Raw genomic sequence first — 13,782 nt, forward strand, 5'->3', positions numbered from 1 at the left:
TGTACTCTCAGTGGAGTTCTAAAAGTCTGCTCTCCCTGATGGTAGCAATGCCACCTGCCTTTGCCAACAGTTCCAATGACGGAGCCCCCAGATGAAATGTCACAGGACCCACGGTCTTACCCAGGTTCAGCAGTTTCTCTTGCACAGAAGACTTCCAGTTTTTTCTCGGGCTTAATTCCCAATGTTCTGAAATGGCCGAGCTTCCTTTTCTGTCTTCTTGTTGTTTTAGCAGGAGAGTGAGCTTATGGAGATCTTCTCTCTGCCGTTCCTGAAGTCAATCACTATACAGGATTTTAACACTTTGAGACTCACTGAGACTTGTTTCACAGTCCAGCAAATGGCCTACTGTCCTCCATTCTGTGCGTATTCTTGGAAAACATATTCATCCTGTGATGGCTGAATGTGGTGCTTTGCAGTCAGCTGGGTCATGTCATGTTGCTCTAATCTTCCATATATCTATACTAATATTTTGGTCTGCTTATTCTACTAATGAGAATGGGGAGTTAAAATCTCCAAATATGAATATGGATTTGTCTATCTCTCCCTTTAGTTCTGTCAATTTTTAGCTCATGTATATTACAGCTATGAGATCAGACCTCCCTGCATCCTCGTACTTACAGTGTGCATCTTGTTCAGAGTATACGCTTGAGTCGTGTTGTTAACTGCCTGACAACCTTTTTTTTTTTTTTAAGATTTTATTTATTTGACAGACAGAGAACACAATTAGGCAGAGAGGCAGGCAGAGAGAGAGGAAGGGAAGCAGGCTCCCTGCTGAGCAGAGAGCCTGATGTGGGGCTGGATCCCAGGACCCTGGGATCATGATGCAAGCCGAAGGCAGAGGCTTTAACCCACTGAGGCACCCAGGCGCCCCAAACTTTGTCTTTTATAACTAGAGTGTATTTTCAGTTTATTGTTGAAAACTGGATATTTTATGCTTAACAACACCAGTGGATCCCTGCCTCTCTTCCCCCTCCCCCACAAACAACTGTTAAGTTTATGTGATACAGTTTTCAATCTAGTTGTTTCTCCTTTATGTCTTTTATCTTTTCTTAGATTCTTCTGGATTATTTTTGTTTTTGTTTTTGTTTTTTTTTAAATCATGCCTCCTATATTCATTTTTTACTTATACCTTATTCTTCAGTTAGCCAACATTCAGTACATCATTAGTTTTTTTTTTTTTAAGATTTTATTTATTTATTTGACAGAGACAGATCACAAGTAGGCAGAGAGAGAGGAGGAAGCAGGCTCCCTGCTGAGCAGAGAGCCTGACGCGGGACTCGATCCCAGGACCCTGAGATCATGACCTGAGCCGAAGGCAGTGGCTTAACCCACTGAGCCACCCAGGTGCCCCATATCATTAGTTTTTGATGTAGTGTTCAACAATTCATTAACATTGCATGTAGCACCCAGTATTTTTTTCTCTCATTCTTTTAATTGCCACTCTGGATACTACAATGTGCATCTTTTAAGTTTTACTTTCCTTCCAATTTATATTTTTTACTGCTTTTACAAGTTTAAATCCATTTCCCCCTCTTTCACCCTTTATATGCCATTGTTACCACGTATTTGACTTCTCCATATATTATGTATGCTATGAGGAAGTTATTGTGTTTTTAATCAATATTCACCCAAATGTTCAGACTTACTAGGGCTTTGCATTCGTTCCAGCCATTATATGCTGTAATCAGGGTCATTTTCCTCCTACCTAAGTTACTCCCTTTGCTGAATCTTAGTAGTACAGGTCTACCAGTAATAAATTCTATCAGCTTTTGTCAGTATGAAAAAAATATTTCACTTTTATTTTTAAATGATATTTTCAAAGGGTAAAGAATTCCAGGTTGGCCTTCTTTGTTTGTTTTTTCAATACTTTAAATATATCATTCTACTGTCCTTTGAGTTCATACCCGCTATTGTAAAATCTGTCAATATTACTGTTGTTCCCTGGAAAATAACCTTTTCTATCTGGTTGCTTTTGAGATTTTTTCCTTGTTGTGTTATAATTTAGAGACTTGGCTGAAATTCCAACCTATGATTTTCCTTTTCTTCTTAGTGTTCATGGAGTTTTAGGAATTTTTAATTCCTCTATTATTTTGGAAAATTATTCTGCCCTATTGTCTCTCCTCCTCTTTGGGACTTCGTTTATACATACATTATACTGTTAATTTGGCCCAATATGTCTCTTAAGTGTTGTTCTGTTACTTAGGCTCATATATGGTAAAGACTATTAACATCTTCTGTTATGTTAATAACTTCTTTATCTCTGATAACTTTCTCTCTTAGAAGTCTGTCTAGGCTGAAATTAATACAGCGTCACCAGCTTTCTTTTCATTAGGGTTAGCATGGTCTATTTTTCTCCATCCATTACTTTTAATCTTTATGTGTTTTTATTTTTAAAGTGGGTTTCTTTCCTCCTTTTTGGAGATCTGAGTTTCTAATCTGTATTACTCTTCTTCTCTTTAAACAATTTCTTTTAATATTTGTTTGTCAGGTTTACTAGCAACTCAATTTTTGTCTGAGGAAGGCTTGCAAAGGGTACAGAATTCTAAGTTGGTGTTGTCCCCCCCTCCCCAATACTAAAAATGTCTCACTCCATTTGAATGGCTTATGAAGGTAAGTTTAATATAATAATTACTTTTGTTCCTCTATAGGTAAGTTGTTTCCCCTCACCCCCAGCTTCTTTAAAGATTTTTTATCTTTGATTTTCTGTAATTTGAAAACAATATACCAGGTATTATTCTTTTGATATTTATCCTGTTTGGTGTTCCTCCGTGAGCTTCCTGGATCTACAGTTTGGTGTCTGATATTACTTTGAGAAAATTCTCAGTCATTACTGTCTCAAAATATTTATTCTGTTCCTTCTTGTTTTCTTTTTCTGGTATTCCTTCTGTAGTTGTCCACAGTCCTTGGATATTCTGTTCAGTTTTTCAGTCTTTGTTTTTCAGTTTTGAAGATTTCTGTTGATATATCCTCAAGCTCAGAGATTCTTTCTTCAGCTGTGTCCAGCCTGCTCATGAGCCCACTAAAGGCATTTCTGCTATAGTGTTTTAGATTGTGAGTATTCATTTTTGTTTTATTATTTTAGGATTTCCACCTCTCTGCTTACATTGCCCAGCCATTCTTGGATATTATCTACTTAACCCAATAGAGCCCTTGCCATATTTATCATACTTAAGTTCCCAGTCTGAAAATTCCAACATCCCTATCTGATTCTGATAGCTTGCTCTGTCCAAATTGTATTTGGATTTTTACCTTTTGGTGTTTTTTACCTTTTGGTATGCCTTGCAATTTTTTATAGATAGCCAGACATGATGTACCAGGTAAAAGAAACTACTGTAAATAGGCCTTTAGCAATGGTGTGAGGTGTGAGGGGAGAAGTGTTGTACATCCTGTGATTAGATCTCAAGTCTTTCCGTGAGACTGTGTGCAGGACTACAAACTTCACAAGTGTTTCTCAGGTTGTTTTTTGGTTTGTGTGTTTTAGTTTTGTTTTGTTTTGCCTCTCCCTTTGGTGGGAGGATGACTAGAACTAACCGAAGTTGAGTATTTCCCTTCCCACAGGTTAGTTAGGCTCTGATAAATCCTCAGCCCATAAGGTTCTGGTTAACTAATTTCTCCTGAGGGCAGCCTTGTTAAGAAGAGGAAAGTGCTCTTGTGTATTTAAGCATGGTTCCTTTTCCTTGACCCCTGATGAAAGCATTTTCTCCGCTATTTATTTATTTATTTCCTTTTTTTTTTTTATAAAGATTTCATTTATTTATCTGACAGAGAGATCACAAGTAGGCAGAGAGGCAGGCAGAGAGAGAGAGGGGGAAGCAGGCTCCCCGTCAAGCAGAGAGCCTGATGCCAGGCCTGAGCAAAGGCTTAACCCACTGAGCCACCTAGGCACCCCTCCGCTATTTCTGAGGAAATCTCTCAAGCTCCCAGAGGTGAATCTCACAAACTTGGGGGGTGGGGGAGCTCCTTATGACTGGGCCTCCCTGGGGTTTTTAATTCTCAGAGTTATCCTCCAGCAATTTGCCAAGCACGGTTCAGGCTTCCCTACCCCAGCACTGATTCTAGGCAGTGGCTCCAAGTTTCCCCTTGTGCATCTCTGCTCCAGTAAGTCATTACTTCCTGTATTTACCTGTGGCTCCATTCTTAGTGGGACTAGTTGCCCGTGTCCTCATCTCTCTCACAGATCCTAGAAGAGTTGATTTTTCAGTCTGTTCAGCTTTTTACTTGTTAGGACAGAATGATGGCTTCTGGGCTCCTTAACATGCAGAACCAGAAGCCATACTATTATCTATATTTTTCCCCCTCTCTTTGTTTCAGTTTGGATATTTTCTATTTTTCTGTCTTCAAGTTCACGACCCTTTTCTGTCGTGTCCAATCTGTTCTCAAACCACCCTAGAAGCTTTTAATTTAATCAACTGCATTTCCCAGTTCTAGTTCTTTTCTATGTGTTCTAGTTCTATGTTAAAATTATCCAACCATGGGACGCCTGGGTGGCTCAGTTGGTTAAGCAGCTGCCTTCGGCTCAGGTCATGATCCTAGCGTCCTGGGATCGAGTCCCACATCGGCCTCCTTGCTCAGCAGGGAGCCTGCTTCTCCCTCTGCCTCTGCCTGCCATTCTGTCTGCCTGTGCTCGCTCTCTCCCCCTCTCTCTCCCTGATAAATAAATAAAAATTTAAAAAAAAAATTATCCAACCATTTTTGTCCATCTCCCCTTCTATTTCTTTTAAACCATCATTATTTTAAAGACTTTGTTAAATCTAACATCAATATTGTACATAGGTCTCCTTCTAGTGTCAGTTTTTCTTATCAATAACACGTTCCTGCCTCTTCATGTTTTATTGGCTTTTGCTCTATGCCAAACACTACAAATAAAAGAATTTTGTAACTGTATGTATATTCCATTGCCCCTAATGCCAGACATAATGTACTTTAAAAGTAGGTATCGGTGTTGTTCTGTTACTGCTATGTTGTATTTGTATCTTTCATCTAAAATATTTTGAAGTGTTCTATAATCTTTTGAATTAAAGAAAATTCCTTAATTAGTAGGAGTGGTGAAAAGGGTGAAGCAAGTCAAAAGGAACAAATTTATAGTTATAAAATAAGTCAGGGGGATGTAATGTACAGCATGATGACTACAGTTAATAATACTGGATTGTATATTTGAAAAGTGCTAGTAGAGCAGAGCTTAGTTATCACAGGAAAAAAAAACTGTGACTATGTATGGTGACAGATGTTAACTAGACTCACTGGAGTGATCATTTGGCAATACACACAAATATCAAATCACTGTTGTACACCGAAACTAATATACTGTTATATGTCAATTATACCTTAAATAAATAAGTAAATACACGGGAAAAATTCTATTAGAATGACTTACTAGGATATTATTGGGTTTTTTCCACTCTCACAGCAAGATTTTTTTTTCTCTCTCTGTAATTGCCACACTGCGAAAGAATACCCTTGCCATAGAATTTTCCCTTGTTCTGAATATGTGAATCTGGATCTTCAACTTGGTTAAGTAGTTGTGTATTTTATTCCTGAATCCCTAGTGCCTAACCAAATGCCTGGTACATAGTGGATGTTCATAAAGTGTTGGGAAAGAATGAGCAAATGGTCAACTAACAGTCAATCCAAATCACTTAGTCATGTTAATTTACGACGTATAAAATGGTATTCGAAATTAGCTCTAAATGTATAATGAAAAAATTGTGCACTACCATACACTTGGAGACCTCCCCCATTTAAATCATAAAGAATGGTTTCTTACCAGCTCTTCTTAGACCCATATGGTGAGTTAGGGATACAGAAGATGACCTTTGCTTCGGGATTGTCAGTAGATTTGAACTAAAAGGCCCATTTAGATAGGATCCTTGACTAAAAGGGAAAGATAACAGATTAAAAATTTTAAACATGGGAAATTTCCTCTTTTTTATTCATGATCTTCAGTTCAACTAGGAAACATCTGCTTATACAATCGGAGCTTAGACATCTATCTAGTGCTTAAAGCCTAAAGCAGGGGCCAGAAATGCTCTCTGTAAAGAACCAAGTAGTAGAAACTTTCAGCTTGGCACTTATTCGACCCTGCCATTGTAGCATACAAGCAGTCACAAAATACTAATAAACAAATAAATATGATTGTGTTTCAATGTAATTTAAACAAACAAACAAACAGTAATGGACCACATTAGGCCCGAAAGCTGTAATTTGCTAAACACTGGTACAAAGCAGGTTATCAATACCACGTGGAGCACTTCTTAGAACACAAATTGCTAGTTCTATCCCCAGGATTTCTGGTTCAGGAGGTCTGGGCAGGGCCAGTAATCTTCATTTCTAATAAGTTCTTAGGTGATGCTAACACTGGGGGGTCCCAGGACCTCACTGAGAATCACTGGCCTAATACATACAGTTTTCACTATTTCCTGCTCCCTCTCTTCACAACTATTGATTATCCATTAACTACCGCCATTTCCTATAACTGAAATATTTATTGTAGGTTTTAGAGCTCTTACAAAGAAATTAAACACAGGTAGGCAATCACACACTACAGCAATGTGATACGTAAAATGCAATTTAAGATTACATATTTGGGGGGCGCCTGGGTGGCTCAGTGGGTTAAGCTGCTGCCTTCAGCTCGGGTCATGATCTCAGGGTCCTGGGATCGAGTCCCGCATCGGGCTCTCTGCTCAGCAGGGAGCCTGCTTCCTCCTCTCTCTCTCTCTGCCTGCCTCTCTGCCTGCTTGTGATTTCTCTCTGTCAAATAAATAAATAAAAATCTTTAAAAAAAAAAAAAAAAGATTACATATTTGGAAGATTTCCAAAACCAAGCATGTAGCAAGTACACCATAAATTTTACCTTTTCTTCAATATTCACTAGGCTTTTTTCCTCTGTCGACTCCTCATGGGGACACTTTGCCACAGGCTCAAGGACAAATCCAGATTCTCTACTTTTCACTGTTTTTTAGTGGAGGCTAATATCTCAATAAGCTCTTCTCCAACTGCTTCATCTTTTCTGTACTTCCATACCCCATGACTCAAGGAAGGCCTATTTTCTCTGTGACCTAAAAGGTTTTTGTTCATGTCTCTATTACATTTACACATAGCGCATTATAATTTCACTGGTTACGATAATTTTCCCTCATTATTTTGTCATTTTCTTTGGGGCTTTAACACATCTCTCTAAATTCCTGGTGGAAATAGCACGGTGCCTGATCGATATGTTCAACAGATACTTGTGGAATAAGCGAATGATCTTCTCTTTAGGTTCCTAGTCTCAATTTCCTACAGAACAAATCATTTTTGCTCCCCAGATTTGGGCGAGTGGGCTTTTTTTCTTTCATTAACTCTTGCTTTGAGGGTCTCCTTGGACATTTTTCTAGTAATGTGGTTTGTTCTATAATCCTACGGGAGCAAAAAATTCTGTATTACAAAAAGAGAAGGCATGTAAAACCAGTTAGCAACCCTTAAAACTTCCTTCTTGACACTAACAAAAACTGTAACAGCAGCACTATTTCAAGGATCTATTATGTAACATTCATTGTTTTAGGTAGTGTACATACTTTTATCTTTTTTAGTCTATTTAACAGGTAAGGCTTCAAGAGGCTAAGTGATGTCTCCCCTTTCACACAGCTAAAACTCACAGCGGCAGATCTAAAATTCAACCTCTAATTTCTTTTCACTCTAACAGGAGAAAGCATTTACTTTCTACCTGTTTTTAAAAGGCCTTGCCCGCACCTTCCATGAAATAATTCTGATTCTAACTCTGTGTTTCTCAATCTGTAAAATTAAGAGATTTAGAGGTAGGGACTTTTTTGTTTGTTTGTTTTTGGTATCAGGGGTAGAATTTAGTGATTCATCACTTGCATGTAACACCCAGTGCTCCCCTAATGTCCATCACCCAATTGCCCCATCCCTTCATCCACCTTTCCCTCCAAGAGGTAAGAACTTTTCAATTAGCCATAATTGCGCCTTGGATAAACCTCATTGGCCACGATGCTGCCACTACGCAAAGCGTGAGGTAAGAACTTTTAACATCTAACTTTTAGAGTCTATCGTATTTTTTTTCTCAAGCCAGTAGTAATGATAATTTGATGATGTCACAAAAAGAGGCAATATGCAAATAATACCACCCAATAAACTCATGTCTCTGCTCAAGCTCAATCATTCTTTGTATCAGAGTACTCCCTGCTCATATGTCAAGTCGGGGAAGACTAGGAAGGCACAGCAAGAATACCACTCAGGGATATACTCAAACATAAATCTGTGTACTCTTAGTTTACTCCCTGGTTAACATTCAAAACAGGGAAAGGACTTCTCCTTTTCAAAACAAACACACTGCATTGCTCCACAGTCTCCTACTTTGATTCAAGCTTTTCTAATAATTAAGTATATTATACATTCAGTTAGCTGTTGAGAATTGAGAGGTACAGGTCAAATTACAGGTTTTTCAGCTGAGTTGTAGAATTGTCTCATTAATTCCTGGCCTACAACCAGATAGATGTACACTCCAATGAGATTATCTAAAACAACACTGAAGAAGGCAGACGACAAAAAGGACAGGAATCTCAAGGTTTATTAATAGTTCGTTAGAGAATGACTGAAGTCAGATTTGGGAATCATTACAAGAGACTGTCAAAAGTTATGGTCACAGAATTAAGCCATGTGTTAAGAGTCTGACTTTTAGACAACCAACACAAATGACCTTGATAAGGTCTGGATCATCTTGTGTGGTTGTGGGCATGTGTGAGAAGCTGTACAAACGTGTTGGCTATCCAATGCCTAGATTCACAGAGCTACTCTCTCAAGAAACTGAGTGAGATGACACCATTAGCCCTCTTGAATCTCAGCAGTACAAAGAGGGTCCAGGCACTGGTATCAATCTCTAGTAAATTATGAGACACGGAATTGAGAAGCTGGTTCCCTAGTACATTATTTAGGGAACATAGTTCCTACCAAATTTTTAGACCGAATTACAAAGCATTTATAGAGATGAAGGATGAACTGAGGAACAGGTTAAAGGCAAGTCTCTTCAGTGTAGGGGTGAAAAGCCTACACAGGTGAAAGCCTAGGCAGTTTTGGAAAATGAAGACTTGCCTATCTTTCCCCAGGGAAAGTCTGTTCCGAGGAAGTGAGCTTTGAGCTCTAAATACATGCTCTGTTTGTCCATAGGGAGGGATGGGTCCCAGCAGTCAGTCCCAGGATACAAGTTTAGCCATTTTTTAACCATAGCTACTAACACTGAAAATTCAGAGATGGGTAATTTAATTGTCAGCTAACCCAAGAAAACATTATCCCACATTTCCTGGAACTTCTTCACCAGAGAACCTTCATCTGAAACGTCCGCAAAAAGCATCCACTATCATAATCTAATATGGACACCATACTCCCTGCAGAACATTTGTTCAGGAGCTGTTTATCCTCAAAGATCCATTTTAATGCAATCAAACTCATCACAGTCATTGAGCAGGCCTCAGAAGAGCATTAATGACTAACACAGGGTAGAAAGTGAAAGTGCCATAAAAGAGGCAAAGAAAAGGTGTTAAGGAGATTCAGAAGTGAAACAGAGCACTTCTCCTTGGAAACCAAGGGAGGAGGAAAGCAGGGTGTTAGTCTTAAAGTGAGAAGACCTGGTCCAGGGAGAGAGAACAACTATGATGGTGGTGGAGGCGGGGGTTATGGGGGGGAACAGGATGCATAGAAGCAGATAACTAGAGGGAATAGCAAATAGTTAAACTTGCCTGGAGTTTCAGATAAATAGGGAAAGACTGATGTATTTTGGTGTTGTAAAGCAATGGCCCTCTTTATTAAAATTTCAAATTCTGTATGAGATGAAGAGTAATTAAACTCTTCAGATGGGTAATACAGTGGCTATTCAAATAGTGTAACTCTTCTTACTTGTGGTTTTTCTTCCTTTATATTCCTTTTATCTTAGCTATCCTAAGATTTATAACACTTGGCTTTTTTCTCCAGACAAAGCTTGAAGAAAAGCAAGATTAAATCCTATATCACTCTTCACTCAAACAAGGTGGGCTGGAAACTAGAAGTCAGCTTAATTTTCAAATGAGTTAAACTAAAAACAAAATTATCAGAAAAAGTTCAAGGAAGGGTTTAACTCAGTCACTGCTGTTTTCACCTAGAGAGCTTTCCAAGTCATTTTTTTTCTTTTCTCATTCTTTGCAAGACTGTTCATGTCTTCTAGTTTGTTTAATCATTCCAAGTAAGGGTGCAGCTTTGTCAGGAGGGAGTAACAGGGTTTCAACTCCCAGGCCAGGAATTTAGGTACTATTCTAGAGGCATTGGTAAAGGGTCCAAAAACTTACTGACTAGTAACACTGTGTCATCAAGGTTTTGTTTAAGGAAGATTTGTGGTGGGAGGCTAGGAGATGGATCAGGCGGTGAAGGATATGACAAATGGAGAGGCCAATGGAGAGGAAAGCCGCCCAGGTGAGGAGTCAAGAAAGCATGAAACTGTCAGCAAAGTGATAAAGGAGAAAAGGGAGCAGAGAGGAAACGAGGCGCAGACACAGACCCGACAACCGGTACCTAGAAGATAAGATACCAGGACGCAAGGCAACCAAGTTTTCTAGCTAAATCCATTTTTTAAAGCAACCACAAAACTAGAGGGTAGCACCAGTGTGACAGAAAATAAGGGCAGAAAAACAGTAACATGAAAAAGCGCCTGGAGGGATGAGAAATTTCGTTTCCGTCAGAGCTTCAGGGACTGAGAGGTTCACTACTGGAACCGTGTCGAAAACACAGTCAGGGTCATTTAAATCACAGTCAGAGAAGCTATCATCAGAATCTAGGGCTGCCTTCAAAGCAAGACGCAAAAATGCAGGGCACATGACCTCTGTTTTGGGGTACTCTGATCAAGTCAAGATGAATGCCTCATGATTCCAGATTCATAAGTCTCTCTGGTTAAAACTACTAAAGCCTAAAGGTTCCTACAGCAAACACTACCATACATGAAAGATCTGCAGCTGTGCTGTCTAATATGGTTGCCACACAGGTCTAGATGACAGTCCTATGTGGCCCTTTGCATTTTAGTTAAATTAATTAAATGAAATTTAAATTTGGTTCCTTAAACATACCAGACACACTTCAAGTCATCAATAGCCACACTTAGCGAGGGGCTACTGGACAGTGTGGAAAGAAAACATTCCCATCGTCACAGAAATTTCTTCCTTTTTTTTTCCCCCATCACAGAAATTTCTATTGGACGGCACTGACCTAGAAACTTGAGTTTCAAAAGGGATAGTGGTTGTAAATGCTTCATACACTCCTTACCCAAAGTATACTTAGAAACTTATTACTGAGAAGCTACAGCTTCTAAAAGAATTACTTCTAGCCTTACCTCTTTCGAGGAGATGTTGCATAATACCATGAATTACTTTATTCTCCAAGTTTCTAAATCTTTTGAAGCATATGACTTTGTTTTAATGAGAGCTAAGTAATGATATCAAATCTGTAAACAATTTACTTTTAAATGAACATTCCTCAGAGTTAATTTTCTTTGGACTGTGTTCTATTTTAACATCAATCATCTTAAACCAGCAGGATAAAAGTGACCTTTACTCACTGTATCAAGTGTTTCTTTAACTTCAAGTGTACTGCTTTTACATCAGTGTGATTTTTGAAAGATTAAAAAGCAATCGTTTTCATCATTCTTTTTTAAACCAAACAGTATTCTCAAGATGATACTTCCTATGGTTAAGAAATACATCATATTTTCAGTTCCTATCATTGCTGATGTCCCCATATCCTGCTTCCATTAAAAAACAAAAACCAAAAAAGCCCCCCAAAACCCATAACTGTCATGTTTAGGTCCTCAGCAAGCTCTGCATTCCTGGGACTATACTTTTTATACATCAATCTTTTCCTATTTTATATACCATTTCACTCAATTTTTCTTTTATTAAAAAAAGGTTTTCATCTACTTGAATATATTATAAAAAATTCAAATTAAAAAATCACACAAGAATCTGGAACATTATAATTATTTGATCCTATTTCCTATATAAACCTTAATACTTAACGGTTAACAGACAAATCCATATGATCCAATCCTGCCATCTGCTGTTTCAAATGTGCAACTACACAGCTCGAGCTCATGAAGTACACACGTGCCCAGTAACAGTGGTTTAACAGAAAGTTTAAACTACTTCCAAGTCTGTTAACACAGTCAGATGTGAGTGACAAAGAGAAGTTGGTAACTCGCACAGGAGATCACTATGTTTCCTGGCTATTAAAAAACAAAGCACTGAATCCTTTGCGATGAGGGTATATGGGTATATTTACATTCAGAAAATTCCAGGCCCTGCATTTTCCCAGTTGCTGATGCCTTTCATGTGCAGGATTAGCACGGGTCAGTTCCAAGGCAATCCTCAAGTGACTACAGAATGTATGAGTCGTCTCAGTCCTCCAGCAAGAGCAGCGTTTGGAAGAGTTTTGCTGCCTTGGAATATGAGCCCTGAGAACGCTGCTCCTCGTCTGACTAGTCAGTACTCTGTTAACCCATCTTCCAACACAGCGCACTAGATGGGTAGGATTGCCTCCATACTGGCCACTGATACTGACTTTAAAGCTTTCCCATTGCCCTGTCCTAGATTGACCCTATCGTCCTTAAACTGCCTCCCTGACTTCCTAAGGCCTCAGCAGGCCTTGTACCCAATGTACTTCACTTTCTGGAGAAGGTAGGTTAGCTTCCTTTTAAAAATCAGTCTCTCTATCACGTAAAAATCAGTCTCTCTATCACGCCTTATTACGACCCACGCTGTCCTACGTCTAAAGTACTTCAACTTGTTCCTTTCTGTGTTTAGCTATTTCAGACTTCATTCAACAGAGACAAAATGGATGTACTTGACACAAGTTTCTTTAAAAGACGGGGGACCTTACCTTGAAATGCCAAAGTCTTGGTGTGGCCTCTTGCCATTACTGCGTTCCCACCTTGAAGAAGGCTGCTCTGCAGGAGGCAGACCTGAGGTTGCAGAGCTCCTCCTCAGCTGTGGAGCTGGTAAGCCATTCCTACTGTTTAGTCCCTGTTGAATAATTTAACAATGGTTAAGACTGTCACCCCTTCAGTTACGCTGTACATGTATTCGTAAAGACAACATGTGAAAATATCAATACAAAGTCTATCTTTAACATGTACAAGAGAAATAAAACATTTTACTCTGAAAATACCTCATATTGACTCCAAATTTCACATTCTACACTGTTGTTCTATTTAGTGTTCCTCCCACCAAAAAATGATTTCTGAACTCCCTACAATTTAACAAGATCTTTATTCTTTTATACACTTTACACCCTCATTTCATGAGAAATAAATACTTGATAGTTTCAAAGGCTAATATGAAAGATTTACCCTGAAAATCAACTACAGAGTTCAAGCTTTGGATCAGGGACTGTAAGACCTATATACTAAACCTTTTTTATTTTCAGTATAAGGCTAATGTACATAGGGTTAACCTGGAGAAACTGAAAGATTCAGAGCTATCTTTCCAATTAGCAATTAGACTCAGAACACCATTAGCATTAATATTTTACCTTAATTTTTAAAAATATTCTAAACTGGTCCAAATATCGATTAACCAATGTCTTCTTTTTTATTTATTTATTTTTTTAACCACTGAATAGGTGTTTTACTGAGATTTACATAAAACAGTCTTGACTTCTTCTGAATTTCCCCCACTAGCAAACACTGAAACCATCCCAGAGATAAATATCTCCTATGTTTAAGTTTCCCAAGCATGTTGATTTTGTAAAGGTTCATAGTGAGTTAGACTCACA

At 38.6% G+C, this 13,782-nt stretch overlaps 1 protein-coding gene across 1 annotated transcript in view; it reads right to left on the reverse strand.

Annotated features, from left to right (window-relative positions):
• PDE3B (phosphodiesterase 3B) overlaps positions 1-13,782 on the reverse strand; it is a 181,127-nt gene that overhangs the window by 40,344 nt on the left and 127,001 nt on the right. The window contains exons 4-5 of the mRNA XM_059407921.1: positions 12,889-13,031; positions 5,765-5,871 (exon numbers count right to left, since the gene is read on the reverse strand). Coding sequence (XP_059263904.1) covers positions 5,765-5,871; positions 12,889-13,031 — 250 coding nt within the window. The remainder of the gene's footprint in view (positions 1-5,764; positions 5,872-12,888; positions 13,032-13,782) is intronic.

Source organism: Mustela nigripes, chromosome 1, assembly GCF_022355385.1.
Source record: "Mustela nigripes isolate SB6536 chromosome 1, MUSNIG.SB6536, whole genome shotgun sequence".
NCBI classification, from domain to species: domain Eukaryota; kingdom Metazoa; phylum Chordata; class Mammalia; order Carnivora; family Mustelidae; genus Mustela; species Mustela nigripes.